This window comes from Bos javanicus, chromosome 3 (assembly GCF_032452875.1).
Source record: "Bos javanicus breed banteng chromosome 3, ARS-OSU_banteng_1.0, whole genome shotgun sequence".
In the NCBI taxonomy this organism is placed as follows: Eukaryota; Metazoa; Chordata; class Mammalia; order Artiodactyla; family Bovidae; genus Bos; species Bos javanicus.
Window position 1 is genome coordinate 54958286 of NC_083870.1, and position 26472 is coordinate 54984757.

At 39.6% G+C, this 26472-nt stretch overlaps 1 protein-coding gene across 5 annotated transcripts in view; it reads left to right on the forward strand.

Annotated features, from left to right (window-relative positions):
* Window positions 1–26472, forward strand: part of LOC133244316 (guanylate-binding protein 2-like) — an 80709-nt gene that overhangs the window by 49003 nt on the left and 5234 nt on the right. For 4 of the 5 annotated variants that reach the window (XM_061411333.1, XM_061411336.1, XM_061411339.1 and 1 more), the window contains 9 exons: window positions 4905–5100; window positions 8183–8310; window positions 17766–17875; window positions 18080–18276; window positions 19863–20108; window positions 21169–21449; window positions 23492–23704; window positions 25240–25342; window positions 25675–25868. In XM_061411333.1, the coding sequence (XP_061267317.1) occupies window positions 4905–5100; window positions 8183–8310; window positions 17766–17875; window positions 18080–18276; window positions 19863–20108; window positions 21169–21449; window positions 23492–23704; window positions 25240–25342; window positions 25675–25868 (1668 nt within the window). The remainder of the gene's footprint in view (window positions 1–4904; window positions 5101–8182; window positions 8311–17765; window positions 17876–18079; window positions 18277–19862; window positions 20109–21168; window positions 21450–23491; window positions 23705–25239; window positions 25343–25674; window positions 25869–26472) is intronic. The other variant, XM_061411334.1, reaches the window with a different exon arrangement.

Genomic DNA, 26472 nt, shown 5'->3' on the forward strand with positions numbered 1-26472 from the left:
TGTGTGAGAGGTCTTCTTTCTGGCCTGCTGATTCCATCTGAGTGAAGATTCCTTTTATTAATTTTCACCTAACACAGCTGTAAAAGGTCATTTTACTGCTCTGTCTCTGGTCCCCATCCACTGTAGAAAAAAAGAAAAAAGAGTAAGAGAGAGTGAGAGAAGGAGAAATTTTAGAGAGGAATTCTTTTGAGCAAATTCATGTTTTTTTCCTGACTGAGAGATTTCTTGGCAAATTGCAACTTACAGAATGCACCAATACATTATAACATATTGTCCAACCTATTTACTGTTGAAGTCATACATTAATGCAGGAAAAGTTTTAAAAACTTTCTGAGAACTTATATCTTACCATGTGTATAGTAATGAATCAGGCAGGAATTACTGTTTTTCCTATAACACTGGTAGGAAAATGGAGGCTTTGCACGTAAGTTCCTTTCTCAAGGTTTCAACAGACCATAAGTGACTTGAACCCTCAGGTTTGAAGCCTGGCAGCCCAACTCCACAACCTGTACTTGGACATCTCGGGGCAGCTTTCAGCTCCTCCAGCCTGACTTTCCCCCGTTGCTATTCTCCCTCTCAGTTGTTACTGCTTGGGCCTCCCAGCCTGCTCATCTTCCTCTTGGGCTGTGTCCTCCCACTGCTGCAACCAGGGAAGGAAGTGTCACTTCTCAGGCCAAAGCCAACTCTCCCCTTTCATTCAGAAATTACCCTCCCAGTCTTCAGAGACACACAATTATAAAATTATATAGGATTGACTATGTGCTTGTATAACTTTAAGAGTATGGTAAGCATTATGAGATATGTAATCCTCCTAATGACCCCAATACCTACATGGATCACAACTTTTTCGTGGTGAAGGGACATCACCAGATAGTCAATACTGAAATCAGACTGATATATTCTATGCAGCCCAGATTGGAGGATCTCTATACAGTCAGCAAAAACAAGACCTAGAGCTGACTGTGGCTCAGATCGTGAGCTCTTTATTGAAAAAGTTAAGGCTTAAATTGAAGAAAGTAGTGAAAACTGCTAGTCCATTAGGTATGACCTAAATAAAACCCCTTAGGATTATACACTGGTTTGGTTTGTGATCCTATGAACTGTAGCCTGCCAGGCTCCTCTGTGCATGGGATTATTCTCCAGGCAAGAATACTAGAGTGGGTTGCCAATTCTTTCTCCAGGGGATGTTCCCAACCCAGAAATTGAACGCAGATCTCCTGCATTGCAAGCAGATTCTTTACTGACTGCGCTATCAGGGAAGCCCTTGATTATACACTGGAGGTGATAAAGAGATTCAAAAGATTAGATCTGATAGAGTACCTGAAGAACTATGGACAGAGATTCATAACATTGTACACGAGGCAATGATGAAAACAATCCCCTTTCCCGCAAAAAAAAGAAATGCAAGAAGGCAAAGTGGTTGTCTGAGGAGGCCTTACTAGTAGCTGTGAAAAGAAAAGATGTGAAAGGCAAGGGAGAAAGGAAAAGATAAACCCAACTGAATGCAGAGTTTCAGAGAATAACAAGGAGAAATGAAAAGGCCTTCTTAAGTGAACAATGCAAAGAAATAGAGGAAAACAATAGAATGGTAAAGACTACAGATGTCTTCAAGAAAATTGGAGATATTGAGAGAACCATTTCATGCAAACATGGGCACAATTAAGGATAGAAGCAGTAAGGATGTAAGAGAAGCAGAAGAGATTAAGAAGAGGTGGCAAGAATACACAGAAGACCTACACACAAAAAAACTTAATGTGCTAGATAATCACAGTGGAGTGATCACTTACCTAGAGTCAGATATCCTGGAGTGTGAAGTCAAGTGGGCCTTAGGAAGCATTACTATGAACTAAGCTAGTGGAGGTGATAGAATTCCAGCTGAGCTATTTCAAATCCTAAAGGGTGGTGCTATTAAAGTGCTGCACTCAATATATCAGCAAATTTGGAAACCCAGCAGTGGCCCCAGGACTGGAAAAGGTCAGTTTTCATTCCATTCCAAAAGAAGGGCAATGCCAAAGAATGCTCAAACTACTGTCCAGTCTCTCTCATTTCACATGCTAGCAAGGTAATGCTCAAAATCCTTCAAGCCTGGCTTCAGCTATATATGAAATAAGAACTTCCAAATGTACAAACTGGATTTAGAAAAGGGAGAGGAACCAGGGATCAAATTGCCAACATCTGTTGGATCATAGAAAAAGCAAGGCAATTCCAAAACAAAACAAAACAAAAAAATCTACTTCTGCTTCATTGACTATGCTAAAGCCTTTGACTATGTGGATCATAAAAAACTGTGGAAAATTCTTTAAGAGACATGAATATCTGACCACCTTAAATGCCTCCTGAGAAACCTTGAGTATGCAAGTCAAGAAACAACAATTAGAACTGGACATGGAACAATGGACTGGTTCAACATTGGGAAAGGATGATGACAAGGCTTTATACTGACATCCTGCTTATTTATTAATAATGTATATGCAGAGTACATCATGCAAAATGCTGGTTTGGATGAATCACAAGCTGGAATCAAGATTGCCAGAAGAAATATCAACAGCCTCAGATATGCAGATGATACCACTCTAATGGCAAAAATTGAAGAGGAACTAAAGAGTCTCTTCATAAGGATGAAAGAGGAGAGTGAAAAAGCTGACTTAAAACTCAACATTCAGAAAACTAAGACCATGGCATCCAGTCGAAGCAGTGACAGATTTTATTTTCATGGGCTCTAAAATGATTGCAGATAGTGACTGCAGTCATGAAATTAATAAACCCACGCACCTATGGACACCTTATCTTTGACAAAGGAGGCAAGAATATAACAGTGGAGAAAAGACAAATCTAATTAAAATTAAAAGGCAACGAAACTATAAGCAAGTAAACAAAAAATGGGCCAAAGAACTAAATAGACATTTCTCCAAAGAAGACATACAGATGGCTAACAAACACATGAAAAGATGCTCAACATCACTCATTATCAGAGAAATGCAAATCAAAACCACAATGAGGCACTATTTCACACCAGTCAGAATGGCTGCTATCCAAATGTCTACAAGCAATAAATGCTGGAGAGGGTGTGGAGAAAAGGGAACCCTCTTACACTGTTGGTGGGAATGCAAACTAGTACAGCCACTATGGAGAACAGTGTGGAGATCAAAAAATTTATGCTTTCAAATTGTGGTGCTGGAGAAGACTCTTGAGAGTCCCTTGTACTGCAAGGAGATCAAACCAGTCAATCCTAAAGGAAATCAACCTAAATATTCATTGGAAGTACTGATGCTGAAGCTGAAGCTCCAATACTTTGGCCACCTGATGCAAAATGCCGCCTAGAAAGACCCTGATGCTCAGAAATATTGAGGGGAGGAGAAGGAATGATAGAGGATGAAATGGTTAGATAGCATCACTGACTCAATGGACGTGATTTTGAACAAACACCAGGTGACAGTGACTGACATGGAAGCCTAGCATGCTGTAGTTGGACACAACTTAGCAACTGAACAACAACGACCTTAATGACAGATTGATCTTTACTTTTCATGTCACAACTTTACAGAAGAGAAACTTGAGGCACAGAGAAATTAATCTTCCAAGTCATCACACAGTTCGTAAAGTACAGCAACATGTGGACACTGCTTAATATTGCCTTTGAGAAAATAAAGGGACAATCCAAGCTCTCTGACTGCTACTGCAGTCTGACTCTTGAGATCATGAAACACCCTGCCATTGTAATGAAATTATTTAAAGTAGAAGCTAGCCCAGATGTGAGACTCTGACGTATCTAGGCAGATCTGACAACACCCTGGTTGCTTGTTTCTCTTCTCTATCTGCTTAAGAAATGTCCTACAGTTTCTGTTAATAAATTAATTCTTACACACACAACATTGTGTAGGTACCTTAAATTCTGTTGTGTTTTTTGAGAGAGAGCTGCATTCTTTATCTCAATTTCTTTCTCTCACAGTCCCTCCTCTTCCAGCCTGTTCCTGCTCCCACTGCTTCCCTGAATCTGTCTGTTCTCATCAAAGGATGAGGACACTGATCACCTTCATCTTGCCTTAATTGTCAAGGTCTTCCCTGGATAGCCTCTCCATAAATTCAACCCTCAGTGTTCCATAGGCCATTGCTTGCTCATTTCCTTCTGATACTTTACTACCCTCTCATGTACATATAGGGCTTCCCAGGTGGCTCAATGTTAAAGAATCTGCCTACCAATGCAGAAGACATGGGTTTGCTCCCTGGGTTGGGAAGATCTCTTGGAGTAGTAAAGGGCAATCCACTCCAGTATTCTTGCCTGGAAAATCCCAAGGACAGAGAAACCTAGCAAGCTACTGTCCATGGGGTGGTAAAGAGTTGGATATGGCTGAGCATGTACAAGCCTTACATATATATTTTTTGGTTTTACTTTCTATATTATTTGTTTCCGCCACTAGAATAGAGTACCGTGAGGCAGAGGTTTCTATTCATTTTCTTCAGTTTGATACTGAGCCCCTAGAACCGTGTTCAGCACATGGTAGGTTCTCAGTGAATATTTGTACAATTAATGAGTGACCAAATCATTCTGACACTCCAGAAATCATCTCTGATCACTCCTCATCTCCTTCATGTCCCATCTGCCTCTACTTATCCCCAAATGTTAGTGTTTTCAAGGTTCCATCATCAATACTTTGTTTTCTCATTCTGTTCACTGTAGGGCTCATGCGGCCAAGGTTGTTTTAGAGTTCATTTAAAGATCAATAAGATAATTTCCATAATTTACCTGTACAAGCCTTGACCCAGGTTGGCTAAATACTTACCTTTTAGAAACATGCAAAGCATGGAGAATTGATATATAAGTTCCACAAACAGAAGGCTGATGTACACTGTGAGAGATGACTTCCAGATCTTATAGTCTACTGAGCTGTTCCTCTGGGTTACAGGTTCTCATGGCATCTGGATCTATCAAAATGGACCCCATCTATCTGGTGGAAAACCGGAAAAGTCAACTATCAGTGAATCCCAAAGCACTGAAGATTCTTCACCAGATATCTCAGCCTCTGGTGGTGGTGGCCATCACAGGGCTGTATCAGACAGGAAAGTCCTACTTGATGAACCGCCTGGCAGGACAGAACCACGGTGAGTATTGTTCAGGACCATTTGCTGGGAAGCAGTGATAATACAGGCTGCTGATCATCCTCCTCTAGTGCCCTGTTAAGGAAGAGCCTAACTCCCCCCATTGAAAACAAATTCTTAATTCTCACCACTGAATTTGTATCTCCAAACCTGTCTCTCCACAATGTTCCCTCTTTTATCCAGTAATGGAGAGTTCACAGGCCCATCAAAATATCCGCCTTATTTATCCCAATCCCATCTACTGCCATCTCCTCAAGGGTTCATCTTCAAAAATTACTCCCTTCCTTTCTCCTTCATCACTTTTGCCCTAAACCACAGTGTTATTTCAAATAGCACACAAAAGTTGTTCAAACGCTCTGTTTTTTAGAAGAGATGTAAAGAAATACAGGCAGATGAATTCCTAAAACTCCCATATCTCAATGAGGCTACCATCCACTTTTTTTGCTTCATTTAATTTCCTTATTTCTAAGCTTTGGTAAATTATATCCCTGTTTCTCTACTTAGTCTTTTCTATTACCTGAACTATAATACATATAGAACAGTGCATAAGACATATGTGTGTGTGTATATGTATATATATACACACACAACAAAGGTGATAAACCTAAAGTGATCATCTGTGTAATCAGTACACAGATCGAGAAATGCTTCAACACCCAAAAGCCCAAATCATGCCTTCTCATACCTTCACAACAAAATCAAAACGTCTCACCCATGTTTTGATTTCCATGGTGCATTGTTTCATTCTTCCTTTTTAAAAATGGCTTTGTATTAAACAAATGTTTCTGCATTTGTTAAGCACTGCTCAAACTTAATGGGGATCTTGCTTCTTAAGCTCAACAAGAAGTTTATGAGGGTCATCTAGTTTGTCATACACATCTATAATTCATGTATATTCACCACTGTAGAGTATGCTATTGACAGAGGATAGGAAATTTTATTTATTCACTCATTGATGATGAACACTGGTATTATTTGTAGCTCCAACTTTTATGGGTTCACTGTTGTGAATATTCCTGTATCTATATCCTGATGCACGTGTACACTAGCTACCCTTGTTTAATATACTCAGAAGTGCCATTGCTGGGTCATGGAGTCCATATGTTTTCAGGCTTTCAAGATAATATTAAACAGTTTTTCAAGTTTCATGTGCAATTTATGTACATATTAGCAGTAACTGGAATTCTCCACATCATCATAAAAATTTGGTAAGACTTTTTTAGCTTTGGCTGATCTGGTGTTTGTACAGTTGAACATTACTTGCCTCACTACAAGTAAGTAGTACTTGTAGATAGACTTCTTCCCATCTTCCTCTTTCTTTTTGCTTACAGTCTCCCATTGGCCTCAAATTAAACATTTTATATTTGTCTTTCTTTTAAAGAATTCTTAACTAGCAGTCAGGGGAGAGCACTTTTTCTTTGCCAGGCTAAAATACTTAATAGGTCAATTTTTTGGGTGATTAAAGATTTGAGAACTCTAAGAAATGATATCAGCCAAGATGTTTGAACAGTCAAGGTGTTTCAACAATATTCCTTTTTATTTGTTCAAGATAACACCAGGTAATAAGGAGGTGATTTCCATTACTAAGGAAATCCTTCATCTGGTTATGTTTTAAAGAACTTGAATTGTGGCACTGCTATCCCAATTAAATGACAAGAAGAACAACAAAAAAACAAACAAGCAAAATTGGTGCCCAGTCAAAGTTCACTAGCAGAAGCAGCTCACTACTGTCACCTTCTTACGATTCTTTGTCTCTCCTTTACCTCACATAACTGACTGTGACGAATTTCAGTTTTACCCTGCCTTTCTCCCTGGGGGAACTGGGATGTCAGACTGCTCTGTATTAATCAGGAAGCAGCCAAATGCATCACGATGTAGAAGAGTACAGATCATCTCAGGTCTTATACCCACTAGAGCAGAATACACAGAACATGGCAACTGAATGGCCTAAGCCATGATCCCCGAGGCATTTCACCATATCCATTTCTATTCTCAGTTGAAGGGAGCATTGGCATCTGGCAGACAGTCAAAATCTTGGACTATAGATAAGACATATTTTGCTTTCTTACACATATGTGTGTTAGTTGCTCAGTCCTGTCTGACTCTGTGATCCATGGACTGTAGCCCATCAGATTCCTCTGTGCATGGAATTCTCCAAGTAGGGATACTGGAGTGGGTTGTCATTCCCTTCTCCAGGGGATCTTCCCAACCCAGGGATCTAACCCAGGTCTCCTGCATTGCAGGCAGATTCTTTACCGTCTGAGCTAACAGGGAAGCCCATTATCTCACATAATCACTTCCTGTTGGTTTAAGCCTTAGAAAGAAGGGCAAACAATTCTCACACATCTTTTCTAATCCCCTGCTATTTTATCCCCACCCAAGTCAATGAACAAAGATTCCATCACAATTTAACAAAAGCTAATGTATTAGTTCAGAACCTGGAAGGACACAGATGATCCACTTAACAGGTAACCGTAAATGGAGTGACAATTACAAGGGCCCAAGCAGAGAAAAAGGAACCACTCCATTTTTCTGAAGGAAGCAGAAGCACTCAGAGGGTGGCAGAAACGATGGCCAGGGAGCCTTTATAATTCCTCTAGGGTGAAGAGGCAGTTAGTGGATTCCAGAATGTGACAGAGACCAGAACAACTGGATGGAGCTAAATGAAAGGAGATGTGACGAAGGCAGAGAAACAGAGGTACTAGGACACCATGGCTCACCAGGGTGGGAGCCAAGGGAACAGGCGCCTGACTTCTGCTCTCTTGCTGGTACCTCTCACTGTTGGGACTCTATCAGAAAGTGGAGGATATGGAACTGATAAAAATAGAAAGGTTAATAGAGTTCACATGAATTCTGGAATGTGACACAGTATGAGCCATTAATGTTATGAGGTGAATAGGGGACAAGAAATATTTCTTGGGAAGGTCCTGAGCATGTGTAAACATTGGAGCTGACAGTCCTTGCTGAAATAAAAACACATTTCCCCCAGCCACGCACTCACATTTCGACAATTTTACCCAAAGTAACCCATGGGCAGCCTGGACTATCTGCTCTTATTGTGCATTGCATTCTTCTTTCTGTGCAGGTTTCCGTCTGGGCTCCACAGTGAGGTCTGAAACCAAAGGCATCTGGATGTGGTGTGTGCCCCACCCCTCCAAGGAGAACCACACCCTGGTCCTTCTGGACACTGAGGGCCTGGGCAATGTGGAGAAGGTAAGGCAGAGAATCTTCTCTACTCCTTTTCCTCTTTCATTTTTATTTTTAAATTGTGAAAATATGATAACACATTTATAGGAGACCTGGAAAATACAGAGGAAAGCTACATATAGTACCACTACATATTATAAATAATTTTAAGTAGATAAGATTTTAGTTGGAGCTTCAATATTAAACACTTGAAAATTAATGGAAGGAATATTCAGAAAAGGAGAAGGATATAGTAGACCTGAAAAGCACTATGAACCAATTCAACATAACTAAGAGTTATACAATTTTCACAAAACAGTAGAATACAAATTCTATCCAAGTTCCCATAGATTATAAACTAGGAGACACTGGAACTTATCCAGGGATGTAAGATCAGGTGCAAAAGAGTCATGGTATAAAGGTATTGAACTCATAGAGTCTGTTCTTTTATCATTGTGGAATTATGTTGGAGACCAATATCAAAAGATATGTTAAAATAACTCACATACTTATAATTGCACTGTGACATTTAGCAAGATAGATATTTGACTTAGCCATTGAAATACTCAATAAACTTAGGAGACTGCAAAAAACACAGAGGGTGGTTGCAGAGCAGAAAGCATTTAAATGAGAATTTGGTATCAAAATGAGAAATTAATATCAAAGATACTTAAAAAATTCCATAGGTTTAGAAATTTAATGTCCACTTTTAAATGATGGATATATCCAAAAGGCCATAACAAGGAAAACTAGAAAATATTTGTAATAGAATAAAAATGAAAAGAGAATTTGCCGGAATTTGTTACATGCAGCTGAAGCTGCTCAGTGCAGTTAAATACTATGTGGAGTCCTGAATAAGGTATGAAAACAAGGGACACAAGCATAAAGTTTTGTGAAATTTGAACAAAATCTGAACTTTAGTTAACAATACTATATCACATGTTTAATTTCAATTTTTTTTTTTTTAAAACATAGTATTTCTTTATATTCTCAGAATTGGATTAGAAGTTTCAAGCCTCATTCAAAAAACTTCTTTTTAAAAAACAACGAAGATAATAAACTTTTCTGGTGATTCAGACAGTAAAGAAGCTGCCTATAATGCAGGAGACCTGGGTTAAATCCCTGGATCCAAAAAATACCCTGGAGAAGGGAATGGCTACCCACTCCAGTATTCTGGCCTGGAGAATTCAATGGACAGAGGAGCCTGGCAGGCAGCGGGTAGCAAAGAGTTGGACATGACTGAGCAACTAAGCACACACAGACTTCTAGAAGTAATACCAGATGCCAAAATCAGTTCAGTTCAGTTGAGTCGCTCAGTCGTGTCTCTTTGTGACCCAATGAATCACAGCACACGAGGCCTCCCTGTCCATCACCAACTCACAGAGTTCACCCAAACTCATGTGCATCGGGTCGATGATGCCATCCATCCATCTCATCCTCTGTTGTCCCCTTCTCCTCCTGCCCCCAATCCCTCCCAGCATCAGGGTCTTTTGCAATGAGTCAACTCTTTGCATGAGGGGGCCAAAGTATTGGAGTTTCAGCTTTAACATCAGTCCTTCCAGTGAACACCGAGGACTGATCTCCTTCAGAATGGACTGGTTGGATCTCCTTGCAGTCCAAGGGACTCTCAAGAGTCTTCTCCAACACCACAGTTCAAAAGCATCAATTCTTTGGCACTCAGCTTTCTTCACAGTTCAACTCTCACATCCATACATGACCATGGAAAAACCATAGCCTTGACTAGATGGGGCTTTGTTGGCAAAATAATATCTCTGCTTTTGAATATGCTATCTAGGTTGGTCATAACCTTTCTTCCAAGGAGTAAGCGTCTTTTAATTTCATGGCTGCAGTCACCATCTGTAGTGATTATGGAGCCAAAAAAATAAAGCCTGACTCTGTTTCCACTGTTTCCCCATCTATTTCCCATGAAATGATGGGACCAGACGCCATGATCTTTGTTTTCTGAATGTTGAGCTTTAAGCCAACTTTTTCACTCTCCTTTTTGACTTTCATCAAGAGGCTTTTTAGTTCCTTTTCACTTTCTGCCATAATGGCGGTGTCATCTGCGTATCTGAGGTTATTGATATTTCTCCCGGCAATCTTGATTCCAGCTTGTGCTTCTTCCAGCCCAGCATTTCTCATGATGTACTCTGCATAGAAGTTAAATAAGCAGGGTGACAATATACAGCCTTGATGTACTCCTTTTCCTATTTGGAACCAGTCTGTTGTTCCATGTCCAGTTCTAACTGTTGCTTCCTGATGTGCATATAGGTTTCTCAAGAGACAGATCAGGTGGTCTGTTATTCCCATCTCTTTCAGAATTTTCCACAGTTTATTGTGATCCATACAGTCAAAGGCTTTGGCATAGTCAATAATGCAGAAATAGATGTTTTTCTGGAACTCTCTTGCTTTTTCCATGATCCAGCGGATGTTGGCAATTTGATCTCTGGTTCCTCTGCCTTTTCTAAAACCAACTTGAACATTCAAATTTCATGGTTCACGTATTGCTGAAGCCTGGCTTGGAAAATTTTGAGCATTACTTTACTAGCATGTGAGATGAGTGCAATTGTGCGGTAGTTTGAGCATGCTTTGGCATTGGTTTACTTTGGGATTGGAATGAAAACTGACCTTTTCCAGTCCTGTGGCCACTGCTGAGTTTTCCAAATTTGCTGGCATATTGAGTGCAGCACTTTCACAGCATCATCTTCCAGGATTTGAAATAGCTCAACTGAAATTCCATCACCTCCACTAGCTTTGTTTGTAGGAATGCTTTCTAAGGCCCACTTGACTTCACATTCCAGGATGTCTGGCTGTAGGTGAGTGATCACACCATCGTGATTATCTGGCTTGTGAAGATCTTTTTTGTACAGTTCTCCTCTGTATTCTTGCCACCTCTTCTTAATATCTTCTGCTTCGGTTAGGTCTGTACCATTTCTGTCCTTTATCGAACCCATCTTTGCATGAAATATTCTCTTGGTATCTCTAATTTTCTTGAAGAGATCTCTAGCCTTTCCCATTCTGTTATTTTCATCTATTTCTTTGCATTGATAGCTGAGGAAGGCTTTCTTATCTCTCCTTGCTATTCTTTAGAACTCTGCTATCAGGTGCTTTTATCTTTCCTTTTCTCCTTTGCTTTTCACTTCTCTTCTCTTCACAGCTATTTGTAAGGCCTCCTCATACAGCCATTTTGCTTTTTTGCATTTCATTTCCATGGGGATGGTCTTGATCCCTGTCTCCTGTACAATGTCATGAACCTCTGTCTATTGTTCATCAGGCACTCTCTCTATCAGATCTAGTCCCTTCAATCTATTTCTCACTTCCACTAAATATACATAAGGGATTTGATTTAGGTCATACCTGAATGGTGTAGTGGTTTTCCCTACTTTCTTCAATTTAAGTCTGAATTTGGCCATAAGGTGTTCATGATCTAAGCCAGTCAGCTCCCGGTCTTGTTTTTGCTGACTGTATAGAGCTTCTCCATCTTTGACTGCAAAGAATATAATCAATCTGATTTTCGTGTTGACCATCTGGTAATGTCCATGTGTAGAGTCTTATCTTTGTTGTTGGAAGAGGGTGTTTGCTATGACCAGTGCGTTCTCTTGGCAAAACTCTATTAGCCTTCACCCTGCCTCATTCTGTACTCCATGGCCAAATTTGCCTGTTACTCCAGGTGTTTCTTGACTTCCTAATTTGCATTCCAGGCACCTATAATGAAAAGGACATCTTTTTTGGGTGTTAGTTCTAAAAGGTCTTGGAGGTCTTCATAGAACCGTTCTACTTCAGGTTCTTCAGTGTTACTGGTTGGGTTGTAGGCTTGGATTACCGTGATATTGAATGGTTTGCCTTGGAAACGAAATGACATTCTGTCGTTTTTGAGATTGCATCCAAGTACTGAATTTTGAACTCTTTTGGTGACCATGATGGCTACTCCATTTCTTCTGAGGGATTCCTGCCCACAGTAGTAGATATAATGGTCATCGAAGTTAAATTCACCCATTCCAGTCCATTTTAGTTCGCTGATTCCTAGAATATCAACGTTCACTCTTGCCTTCTATTTGACCACTTCCAATTTGCCTTATTTCATGGACTTGACATTCCAGGTTCCTATGCAATATTGCTCTTTACAGCATCGTACCTTGCTTCTATCACCAGTAACATCCACAAGTGGGTGTTGTTTTTGCTTTGGCTCCAAACCTTCATTCTTTCTGGAGTTATTTCTCCACTGATCTCTGGTAGCATATTGGGCACCTACCGACCTGAGGAGTTCCTCTTTCAGTATCCTATCATTTTGCCTTTTCATACTGTTCATGGGGTTCTCAAGGCAAGAATACTGAAATGGTTTGCCATTCCCTTCTCCAGTGGACCAAATTCTGTCAGACCTCTACAGCATGACCGCTCATCTTGGGTGGCCCCACACAGCATGGCTTAGTTCATTTGAGTTAGACAAGGCTGTGGTTCATGTGATCAGATTGACTAGTTTTCTGTGATTGTGGTTTCAGTGTGTCTGCTCTCTAATGCCCTCTCACACCTACCATGTTACTTGGTTTCTCTTACCTTGGACTTGGGGTATCTGCTCATGGGTGCTCCAGCAAAGCACAGCTGCTGCTCCTTACCTTGGATGAGGGGTGTCTCCTTACAGCCGCCTCTCCTGACCTTGAATGTGGAGTAGCTCCTCTCAGCCCTCCTGCGCTCGCGCAGCCGCTGCTTCTTGGACGTGGGGTTGCTCCTGTCAGCTGCCTCCCCTGACCTCGGGCATGGGATAGCTCCTCTAGGCCGCTCCTGTGCCTTCACAGCCTGGCATTCTCGGTCACTGCCCCTGACCTTGGGCGTGGGATAGCTCCTCTCAGCCACACTTCTACGTGGTATGTTGCAGCTGGCATGCTTCTGCCAAAATACATGGAACTATATCAAAGTTTTGAGTGAATATAAAGTAGAAATATAGGACTCTATTTATAGTAAGCCAAACAAATGAAATCAAAATGTCATGATTTTTAGCCAGACAAAAATTTATAAGTTTTCTAAAATACATATATATATATATAATACACATTATGTATTATATATATATACACATATATATACAAAAGTTTTTCTGCTGTTCTTGATAAGGACTTTAGAAAAAACATAAAAAAAAAAGAGACAGAAAAATTGGAAAGCATAAACTAAACCAAATGGGAGCACTGAATATGAAATAGAAAAGGTGAAACAAACTAGAGAAAAGTAAAATATCATCATATAGTCCAGTTGTTATTAAATATGACTGTTCATTAGAAACACATCTAAAGCTTTGGAAAAAAAAAAAAAAGCAATACCTGGGCATTTGTATTTTTCAAAAAATTACAAGATAATTCTGATATGCATCTGGATTTTAATAAGTGATTACAGGTTTTCTATTAAATGGTAATTGCACTGATATAGAATTATGTTATTTTTTGTTGTTGTTGGAGAAGACAATGGCACCCCACTCCAGTACTCTTGACTGGAAAATCCCATGGATGGAAGAGCTTGGTAGGCTGTAGTCCATGGGGTCGCTAAGAATCGGATAGGACCGAAAGACTTCACTTTCACTTTTCACTTTCATGCATTGGAGAAGGAAATGGCAACCCCCTCCAGTGTTCTTGTCTGGAGAATCCCGGGGATGGGGGAGCTTGGTGGGCTGCCGTCTATGGGGTCGCACAGAGTTGGACACGACTGAATCGACTTAGCAGCAGCAGCATGATACAATAGTATTAAGGGAATAATAGTTACATAATCACAATAATAAAAGATGTGTATCAGTTTTCACAATCAATAACCAGACAAAAAATAAAAGGTAATTACAATTGCAAGCCATAATAAAACATGATTAACCTAACAATATAAAATAATTACATACAATTTGGGGGGCTAAGTAGAGTGATGTGGTAAGTGGAAGTGGGTACATGCACATGTTTTCATCAGCCTAGCCAGTTTATGCCTTTTCATTGGTGCATTTAATCCATTTACATTTAAAGTAATTATTGATATATATAATTCTGTTGCCATTTTCTTAATTGTATTCGGTTTATTTTTGTAGATCCTTTTCTTCTCTTGTGTTTCCTGCCTAGAGAAGTCCCTTTAATATTCGTAAATTTGGATTGTGCCCATCTTTGCACGAAATTTTCCCTTGGTTTCTCTAATTTTCTTGAAGAAACCTCTAGTCTTTCCTACTCTATTGTTTTCCTCTATTTCTTTGCATTGTTCACTTAAGAAGCCTTTCCTTCATGTTGAGGTTTGACAGAAAACAACAAAATTCTGTAAAGCAATTATCTTTCAATTAAAAAAATACATAAAAGAAAAGAAACCTTTCTTATCCTTCCTTGCTATTCTTTGGAACTCTGCATTCAGATCGGTATATATTTCCTTTTCTCCTTTGCCTTTCAATTAAGTGAACAATACAAAGAAATAGAGGAAAGCAATAGAATGGGAAAGACTAGAGATCTCTTCTAGAAAATTAGAGACACCAGAGAACATTTCATGCACTGATGGGCACAATAAAGGACAGAAACAGTATGGACATAACAGAAGCAGAAGAGATTAAGAAGAGGAGGCAAGAATACACAGAAGAAATACACAAAAAAGGTCTTAATGACCCAGACAACCACGATGGTGTGGTCGCTCACCTAGAGCCAGACATCCTGGAGTATGAAGTCAAGTGGACTTTAGGAAGCATTACTACAAACAAAGCTAATGGAGGTGATGGAACTCCAGCTGAGCTATTTCAAAAATAAAAGATGATGCTAATAAAGTGCTGCACTCAATATATCAGCAAATTTGGCTGAGCTATTTCAAAAATAAAAGATGATGCTAATAAAGTGCTGCACTCAATATATCAGCAAATTTGGCAGATTCAACAGTGGCCACAGGGCTGGAAAAGGTCAGTTTTCATTCCAGTCCCAAAGAAGGGCACTGCCAAAGAATGTTCAAACTACCACACAATGTCACTCATTTCACATGCTAGCAAGGTAATGCTCAAAATACTTCAAGCTACGCTTCAACAGTGCACGAACTGTGAACTTCCAGATGTACAAGCTTGATTTAGAAAAGGCAGAGGAACCAAGGATCAAATGTTAACAACTGCTGTATCATAGAAAAAGCAAGGGAATTCCAGAAAAGCATCTACTTTTGTTTCATTGGCTAAGCTAAAGCCTTTGACTGTGTGGATCACAACAAACAGTGGAAATATCTTCAAGAGATGGGAGTATCAGATCACCTTATTTGCCTCCTGAGAAACCTGTATGCAGGACAAGAAGCAACAATTAGTACTGGATGTGGAACAATGGACTGGTTCAACTTGGAAGAAGTATGTCAAGGCTGCATATTGTCACCCTGCTTATTTAACATATGCAGAGTACATCATGAGAAATGCCAGGCTGGATGAAGCACAAGGTGGAATCAAGATTGTCAGGAAAAATATCAATAACCTCAGATATGCTGATGACGCCACCCTTATGCCACAGCAGAAAGCAAAGAGAAACTAAACAGCCTCTTGATGAAAGTGAAAGAGGAGAGTGAAAATGCTGGCTTGAAACTCAACATTCAAAAAATGAATATCATGGCATCAAGTCCCATCACTTCATGGCAAATAGATGGAGAAACAATAGAAACAGTGACAGCTTTTATTTTCTTGGGCTTCAAAATCACTGCAGATGGTAATTTCAGCCATGAAGTTAATAGGTGTTTGTTCCTTGGAAGTAAATCTGTGACAAACCTAGACAGTGTATTAAAGAGCACAGACATCACTCTGCCGACAAAGGTCCATCTAGTAAAAGCTATAGTTTTTCCAGTAGTCATGTATGGATGTGAGAGTTGGACCATAAAGAAGGCTGAGCACCGAAGAACCGATGCTATTGACCTGTGGTGCTGGAGAAGACTCTTGAGAGTCCCTTGGATAGCAAGCAGATCCAACTAGTCAATCCTAAAGGAAATCAACCCTGAATATTCTTTGGAAGGAATAATGTTCAAGCTGAAGCTTGAAAACTTTGGCTTCCTGATGCAAAAACCTGACTCATTGCAAAAGACCCTGATGCAGGGGAGGATTGAAGGAAGGAGGAGAAGGGGGTGACAGAAGATGAGATGGTTGGAGGGCATCACCAATTCAATGGAGATGAATTTGAGAAAACTCTGGGAGACAGTGAAGGATAGGGAATTTTGGCATACTGCAGTCCATGGGATTTGCAGAGTTGGACACTACTGGGCAACTGTTGCTGTTGCTGAACAACAAACAAAGCTGGATTGGTGGTGCTGAATTCTCTTAATTTTTGGCTTGTCAGGAAAGCATTTGATTTCTCCATCATATCTTAACGAGAGTCTTGCTGGATAGCATATTCTTGTTTGTTGGTTCTCACATTTCACCACTTGGAATATATTGTGTCTGTGCAGCAGAGCTCCTTGCTGCCCCACTGTGTGTCATGTATCTCTGTAGTATGCATGTGAACTCAGTCACTAAGTCGTGTCCAACTCTTTGCAACGCCATGGACTGTAGCCTGCCAGGCTCCTCTGTTCATGGGATTTTCCAGGTAAGAATACTTGAGAGGGTTGCCATTTCCTTCTCCAGGGGGTGTTCTTGACTCATGTCCCCTGCATTGGCATGCAGGGGGCCCATTTCTGTAGTATATATATATAATCAATTCCAAAGTCACTCATGACCTTCCAAATCTCATTTTTAGCCTCAACATCTACTACTACATGGGTAAAACTACTTAAGTCAAATAAAATAACCTTGTAATTTCTCTGTATGACCACACTTTCTGGCAATTGTGATCAGCTTCTGTGAGCCCTTCTACCTGCAGAGTCCCTATAACTCCACAAATCCACATTCTGTCAAGTTTTGAAAGCCCAGTTCCTTTCAACCTGATGCCATCATTTCACTATCAGACGTAATTAATTCTGGCTCTGAATGCACAGAGCATTTTTTTCTGTCTTTTGGGAGTTGCCACTTTGTCTATTACAGTACAATATTTGGTTCCATACCAGGCTGTTTATCATTGTGGATAGATTTGTATGTTCCCATGTATATCTGTCCCTCAAGAAAGCCATCTCTCTAGGGTGGGCATTATCATGTGGAACTTTATATCCTAGTAAACAAATAAGTATCTTGTGTTATTTAGATAAATAGTTAGCAGTTGATGAATTTAATTAAATAGTATCTCTGTCTCTAATATACATTGTGATCTAGAAAAACTTGCAAAGCAAATACTGTCCACTTACTATTTTACAACTTCTATGTTCCAGGCACTGTATTAAACATTTTAATCACATATAAGATGTCATTGACTTCTGTAAATAGCTAATCACACTGAAGTACTTGAAGGGGAAAATATCAATACCAGAAAGTTTGAATTTATCATTGTCTTAAAAATTTATTTACCTTACAACTGAGTTACAGTACAGCTGTTATAGTGAATGAACACCTGAATGAGAGCATGAAGAGTAGTGTCCTCACTCTCTAACATACTTTCTAGGAGGACTCCAAGAATGACTTGTGGATCTTTGCCCTGGCTGTGCTCCTGAGTAGCACCTTAATCTACAACAGCATGAACAGCATCAACGATCAGGCCTTGCAGCAGCTGCAGTATCCTTTCAGGAATTGAACCACCATGTTTCATTGAGTTTATGGGAATAGCAACTGACACTGTTTTTTCTTGCCCATGACTTCATTCTTATGGTTGATGAAGATGGAAAATGGGGCAAAAGGGAATGATGATAGAACTTGTTTTGAGGTGAGACCTGGAAACTGTGTTGGAGAGTACTTCTTTTTCCTTAGCTAAGATCCCAGCTATGTGACTGAATTAACAGAGCTTATCAGAAGCAAATCATCTCCCAGCTCTGACAAAGTAGAGGATTCAGCCCGATTTGTGAGTTTCTTTCCAGACTTTATATGGACTGTGCGGGATTTCATGCTGGAGCTGGAGTTAGACGGGAGCTCCATCACTGAAGATGAGTACCTGGAGAATGCCTTGAAGTTGATTCCAGGTATCAAAGCAAGGCCAGGGTGGTAGGAAGCTCAGTAGGAGGTGAGGTCAACAGAGCCCCTGATGTCAGAACTTGATTTGAAGTTGGATTTGAAGCCATGCTAATGGTACTTGGTGAATGACTGGGAGGTGGCTTCAGTCATTATTACTGGGAAAACCCCAGCAACCAGAACTTAAGCTCACAGAGAAAATTTAGAATCCCATATTCTACCGAATGACTTTAGAAAAAGTAATACCATGAAAAAGAAAGGCTCATACACTGTGTTTCATACAGTTTAAGTGTTTTTCCTCTTCTGTTTGAGAAATATAACCCATCAAATTGAAATTAGTACATACAGAATCATAAGGTAAGCAAAATAATTAATTTTTAAACACATTTCACACAGTTTATTTTACTATCTTATATAGATACATTCTTCACAGACAAACTGTTTATACCTTAATTAGTTCCAAAGAAAAGCATTGCTATGTCCTTTCACTGAGACTGTGAAAGGCCTTCAAATGCTTTCGCCTAATCTCACACTCTTTATTCTAGAGCTTTACATAGTATGTCATATTATATAACAAATTAGTTATAACAGATTATAATTAACAGAGAGAATAATGAGTGATACTTAGAAGAAATATTGATTTTGTTTAATCATTTATTTACTCTTTCAATAAATATTTATGGAACTGCAGGTATATGCCCAGAATCTCTCTGGATGCTACTGTCACTTCCAACAGAAAATGATGCAAAAGACTGATGAGGTGTCCTAGTTTCATTTAGGCCAATCTTACCATGAGATTGTGTATGCTAAAATAATCGCAAAACATATTTATAGGATGTGCATTTTTTTACTCTGATTTTGTAAAACTTTAGTGCCTTGTGTATCATTTGTCTCTAGCGTGGTTTCTTTCCCCAAAATACTCTGAATATCCTTATTTCTATGATTTCTTTACTTTTGAGCCCACATTTCATATCTGAAATGGAGACTGTAAGATCAGAAAAGTATTTCTGACAATTATATGTATTAGTTTATCTTTAAAGAAAGTGAAAGAAAGTGAAGTCGCTCAGTCGTGTCCGACTCTTTGCCACCCCATGAACTGTAGCTGACCAGGCTTCTCCATCCATGGGATTTTCTAGGCAAGAATACAGGAGTGGGTTGCCATTTCCCTCTCCAGGAGATCTTCCTAACCCAGGGGTTGAACCCAGGTCTCCTGCATTGTAAGCAGATGTTTTACCGTCTGAGCCACGAAGAAAGTTCATTGGCAGGTCTGTATAAATCCCCGACAGGGTTTCCACCATAAGCTGTATGAGGTCTTCATTTAATAAATAATTAATCCATGGCATACTATACAATGGCTGAGGAAAACAACTACAGGTTTCTTCAGTTGGGATGGATGCTTCTTCTTCCTCCCCAGGAGTACTTTCTTCACTCTTGGCTCAGTACAAAAACAGAGTTTCCATGGTAGAGTACCATAAGACTGAAAAAGATTTACAGGCACAGGAATTAGAGTGATACAAAAATTCCTGGAAATGAAAGTCCTCAGCCCCCTTACCTGAAGTCTTTCGCTTCTGTGATTGCTCTTTTTCCACTTTTGCAGATAAAGGTCCCCAAATTCAAAATTTAAACTTGCCCAGAGAGTGTATCAGGAAGTTTTTTCCCAAACGGAAGTGTTTCGTCTTTGACCGCCCTGCGAGCAACAAAAAGCAATTACTCCATCTTGAGGAAATGCCAGATAATCAACTGGATGAGGATTTCCAGAAGCAATCAAAAGATTTCTGTTCATATATCTATACCCATGCAAAGACCAAGACCTTAAAAGAAGGAATCACTGTCACCGGGAAAAGTGAGCCTCCTTTGCTAGATAGAGCATGGCTCTCTGTGATTCAGTGTGGGTGAGGAATGTGTGGTGGAGTTGAAGTTGTGAATATCCTCTAGGATTGCCAATAATTGTGCTTTCTTTTTTCCAGTAATTGTGTCTTCTCTATATAATTTGGAAAAACATATTTATGCCCCACATAGAAGTGCATGTTACTTGGTTAAAATTTCCCTACATGAGGGTTTTTTTAAGACTATCATATCTCATGAAACTGTAGGGCTGGCCAAAATGTTCTTTCAGGTTTTCAGTAAGATGTTATGGGAAAACCCAAACGAACTTTTTGGCTATCCCAATATTACATTGAAGGTATGTTAAGGATACAAATATTCATTATGATGAGCCATCTGGTGGATAAGTATTTCTAGTGTGAATTCACATGAATCAGAAAATAAGTCGTACACCACGAATCCATGTAAACTCATTGAAAGACTGAGAAACAAATGTAAATACAGTCTTATAAACAGAGCTGGCTTCATGCACAGGCTACCTGAGCAGTCTCACAATGCCCTGTGCTGAGATGTGCCCTGTATGTTTTAATGTTTTTGTAACTGTCTGGAAATTCTTGATGACATTTTTACATGGGGCACTGCATTTTCATTTGGAAATAGTACCCACAAAATACACAATTTATTTACATATGTAAGTTCTCTGTATTTTCCTACAATGGGGAAAGTGTTCCAGGAGAACTTTGAACATATTGTTGAGGTCATTCAGTTAATATTGTATTGTGATGAACTGAGAACCATAAAAGAGAGTGAATAGGGGACACTGGTTATTATAAGAAAATTATAGAAGAAAAAAGAGAAGGATATGAAGATGAGGAGAAGAAAGAGAAGAAAAGAAAATTTCAAGCTGAATAAAATTTTAGTGATTTTTAGGATGCTAATCTAAGGTTCATAAAATGAATGAAAACATTCTATTTTCAAAATATTAAATTGGTCAAAAAGTTTGTTTGGATTTTTCTGTAGCATCTTATGGGAAAATCTAAACGAACTTTTTGGATAACACAATGTAATATATTATTCAGGGCTGGGGCCTCTGGTGGAGGCCTATGTAAATGCCATCAACAGTGGATCAGTTCCTTGTCTGGAGAACGCAGTAACAACTCTGGCCCAGCTGGAGAACTCAGCAGCTGTGCAGAAGGCAGCAGACCACTACAGTGAGCAGATGGCCCAGCGACTGAGCCTCCCCACAGACACGCTCCAGGAGCTGCTGGAGGTGCACGCAGCCTGTGAGAAGGAAGCCATTGCAGTCTTCATGGAGTGCTCTTTCAAGGATGAAAATCAGGATTTCCAGAAGAAGCTTGCGGTAATGTGGCCTAAAATATATCCTTCCTGGTTCCTGTGGTTCTAGAAACATGCGTTGTTGTTGCTGTTGTTCAGTAGTATGTCAGTCATGCCCGACTCTCCGATCCCATGGACTGCAACACACCAGGCTCCTCTGTCCTCCGCTATGTCCTGGAATTTGCTCAAATTCATGTCCACTGAGTGGGGGATGCCATCCAACCATCTCATCCTCTGCAGAGGATGAGAAATGTTCTTAGGCTCCTTCTATTCACCTGTGATTCATATGCTTCTCATTGTAAAAGGAATTTTGATTCAGGTGAATGACAGGACTCTATAAGCTACTTTCCTTCTTTTTTCCTAAAAACTGGCCTCTTTATTTTCTACTGTAAACAACTTACCCTGTGCTTTGGTGCTTAAAACAACACACAGTTATTAGCTCACACTTTTTCAGGTCACACGCCAGTGCAGGGTGTATATGGGTGATGTGCTCAGAGTACAGCAAGCTGGAAACAAAATCAAGGTTCAAATGGGTTTAGCGATACCACCAAGAATAGTCAGTAAACAACTTTTGTCAGGATAAGAAAAGAGTTTGATTTGAGCCAAACGAAGACTAGAGCCCAGAAGATACAGATTAAAGAAGAACTTGAATTCTGTTCTGTTGCATGACAAAATGCGGGGTGGGGGGAACCCTTACTATAGGCAAAACCCACAAAATTACCTGTATTATTTGTCAAGAATTAAGATTGTAGCTGGAAAGAAATAAGAGTGCTTGATAAAGAAGGATTGTTTGGGGTCTGAAACTATTGCATTTTTACAATGATACACTTTGAGTTCCTAAGTGTGCAGCTCCCAGTTACTAGCAGACACTCTTTTGAGAATGGATGGTGGCATCCTTGAATTTGATACAGTTCAGAAGATTCAAGTTCTCAGGGATGCAGAAACATGTCTGAAACCACATCCACAATGGCCACCAAGCTCAATTTTTAATCCTGCCCAACAGTTACTCCATTGTGATTTTTAAATGCATTCTTTTTTAATGGTTAGAGCAGATGTACATGTTTGATAGGCCACAAAACAAGTTATTGTATTTAGCATAAAGTTTAATTTAAATCATGTATAAGCCAGAGTGTTCTCCCCATATGTAAATGTGTGAATATATCTTTCATCAGAACTCATATGGGCTCTGGGGAACCCCCCTTCATCTTCAAGCCAGCAATGGTGCATTGTATTCTGCTTTTGTTTCTAATCACTCCAGTTACCTCTTCTGCCACCAACTAGAGAAGACTGCATGGAAAGGGCTTGTGTGATTATGTAATGCTTGGGTAATCTCACTTTCTTAAAGTAGCCTGTGCCATAAGACATAATCTAAACACAGGATCAACGTTCATCATGTTCATAGTCATGGGACCATGCAGTGTGAACACCAAGGGAGAGAATTCTTAGAGTTCATAATTGTACTTACCATTAGCACCATCACTGAAACCTTGTCTTTCAGTCTACCTTTGTATGTCCTACAAGTTACAAAAATCTCTCAGAGGAAAACCAGCCCAACTGTAATTTACAAGGACAGGTATGAAATTTCTGTTCCTATATTTTCACACAATCAAACCCTCAATGAAACAAGAATTCAGAAAAAGTTCAAAACATTGTTCAGTGTATACTTCACTCATTATGTTAGGCAGTTGATTTGCTATGTATATATTTTATCTAAAGCACCTAGTATGCATAAGAAAGCCTACTTCAAATCATAATTGAACTTGCTATTTTTCATTGTTGATGGATTTATCACTATTAATCCTATTACTGTTAAAGGAACAATGAAATTGACATCTGCCAACCCATCATTTCACAGATGCTGAGATGGAGACAAGAAAGTTAAGGGACTTCCTATAAGTCACACAGAGTTGGTCACACCTGGGACTAAAGCTAGTCTCCTGACTGTATCTATTATTCTGTGTCTCATATGCTCCAATGTTGTCCCATTGCTTCCTTCAAGAGGATCACAGTTGGATGTTTTCTTCTAACAGCTCCTTTCTATTGAATTTCTCCTTGTTTTTTCAACAGATCATGATCGATAAAAAGAAAGATGATTTCTTGTTGCAAAATGAGGAAGCATCTGTCAGATATTGTCAGACTGAGTTTAAAAAGCTTTCAGAGCCCTTAATGACGAGTATTTCAGAGGGAACTTTCTTGGTCCCTGGAGGACACCATTGCTACTTAGAAGCAAGGAACAAGTTCGAAGAGAACTATAAACTCATTCCCAGGAAAGGAGTTAAGGTGAGGAGTAAGGGGATTGGGAAAGAATAACTTTCCCAATAACAATCCAATAACTGATTGGAGACCAAGGGGTTTTGTTGGTTCTTTTGAAATTCTAAGACCATAGCACAACTTTTGTAGAGAAAGGAGAGCGTGGCAACATCTTTACATTTTCAGCTTTTATATCTACGGTTTGTTAGCTGCTCTTCACCAAACCAGAAATATTTCTACCCAAAGACAGGACTTATTATCAAGGATCTAGATGAAAGAGAATATTCCTTTTATTCAAACAATGTACTAGGTTTTGCAAAACACTAATTCAAAAAGATACCCACATCTCAAAGCTCATAGCAGCATTATGGAAGATATGGAAGCAACCTAAATATCCATCAACAGATGAATGGATAAAGAAGATGTGGAGTGTGCATATATATGAATGCTACTTACTCAGTTATTAAAAAAATAAAAGGATGAAGTTTTGCCATTGTGGCCACATGGATTGACTTATACTAAGAGAAATAAGTTAAACAGAAATAAGTTAAACAGGGAAAGACAAATACTGATGATATCACTTATATTTGATATCCAAAGCTACAGCAAACTAGTAAACATAACAAAAGAAGAAGATTCACAGACATAGGGGACAAATCAGTGGTTACTAATGTGGAGTGGGGGTAATACAGGAGGGAGGATGTGAGGTACAAATGATTGGATGTAAGATAGGCTACAAAGATGTATTGCAAAGTATAGGGAATATAGCCAATATTTTGTAGTAACTTTAAATGCAGTGTAACCTTTAAAAATTGTATAAAAATAAAATAACAAAATTTTAAAAAGAAATTTCCCTCAAATGAGCTTTCTGCAAAGAATAGGGAAAATTAAAGAAAAGCTGCTATTTCCAAGAAGTTTATGGCCTTACCTGAGAAGGACATGTAAATAGTCAATGGATATGGTGGGACAATGGTTATTATATACATTGATAGGGATGAGTGATAGTGATGGTGGTGGTGATGATGATGATGGCTGATGTATGTTAAGGACTCACTACATCAACTGTACCTTAGGTGATTTGGTTGGATTATCAATTTAGTCCTCAGAATAATATAAATTAGATACTGCTATCATCTTTATTATAAAGTTGAGAAATATGACATGGGGAGAATGCACTAAGTTGCCCAAGATCACACAAGTAGTAGTGCTTACAGGGCAGCTGTTTTGTTCTTGGAAGCCATTCAGAACTCAGAATAAAGCTTAAGAATGCTTCCTGGAAGAGGAGGTAAAGGCCACAAGTTGGACTGTCAGTAAATGGTATCCAGTAAAGAAAGAGTAGATGAGCATTAGAAGAAAAACAAGGTGCAGAGACTACAGTTGCAAGCAGTAGAGGATTGGTGTTTGTACAACTGCACAGAATTACAGGGTCTTTAACCACTGTGGGGCCCCAATAAGGATGAAGAACCTATAGGGTCCAAACTGTAGCTTTACTGAACAATAATTTCCATGGCAAGACACTGTGTCTTTGCTGCCTGTTGAGTCTTTGCTTCTTGTTGTTTTCTCAGGCAAACCAGGTCCTGCAGAGCTTCCTGCAGTCACAGGCAGAAGTAGAGGCAGCCATCCTGAAGGCAGACCAGGCCCTCACGGATGCAGACAAAGCCATGGCAGGTACAGGGAGGACTGAGCTCTCAGAGGGGTAGGTGGCTCCTGTGCTGCCCTTTGGCAGGTATGGGAACAAACACTTCCTGGAACCAGAGCTTCCTCTTCTTCTGTGGAACCTCTCTGCTACACATGGAAATAACCAGGGGAGTTTGGGTTTTATGTACATCCAATCAGGGCTTCTACCTCATATGCTCAAGCAGGCTGTCTGATGTGGTAGCAGGATGTGGTAGCAGAAACAGTCAGACTTCTTCCCACCAATTTAATGTCATTTTAGTCTTTGAGCTCAGGAAGGTACAGCTCAGCATAACTGTTATTTCTTTAAAACTTTTGTGAAACAGAGGAACGTACCAAGAGACAAGCAGCAGAGATGAAACAGGATCTGCTAACACAGGAACTGAATGATGAGAAGCAAAAAATGGAGGCCCAAGAGAGAAGCCACAAGGAAAATATAGCCCAAGTGAAAGAGAAGTTAGAGATGGAAAGAGAAAACCTTCTAAGAGAGCAGGAAGCAGTGCTGGCACACAAGCTGAAGGTAAGTCTAATTGGATGTAGGCAGTCTGACCACCTGACCTGCCTCTTGAGAAATCTGTATGCAGGTCAGGAAGCAACAGTTAGAACTGGACATGGAACAACAGACTGGTTCCAAATAGGAAAAGGAGTACGTCAAGGATGTATATTGTCACCCTACTTATTTAACTTATATGCAGAGTACATTATGAGAAATGCTGGGCTGGAAGAAGCACAAGCTGGAATCAAGATTGCCGGGAGAAGTATCAACAACCTCAGATATGCAGATGACATCATCCTTATGGCAGAAAGTGAAGAAGAACCAAAGAGCCTATTAATGAAAGTGAAAGAGGAGAATGAAGAAGTTGGCTCAAAGCTCAATATTCAGAAAACTAAGATCATGGTATCTGGTCCCATCACTTCATGGCAAATAGATGGGGAAACAGGGGAAACAGTGGAAACAGTGGCTGACTTTATTTTTCTGGGCTCCAAAATCACTGCAGATGGTGATTGCAGCTATGAAATTAAAAGATGCTTACTCCTTGGAAGGAAAGTTATGACCAACATGGATAGCATATTCAAAAGCAGACACATTACGTTGCCAACAAAGGTCCGTCTAGTCAAGGCTA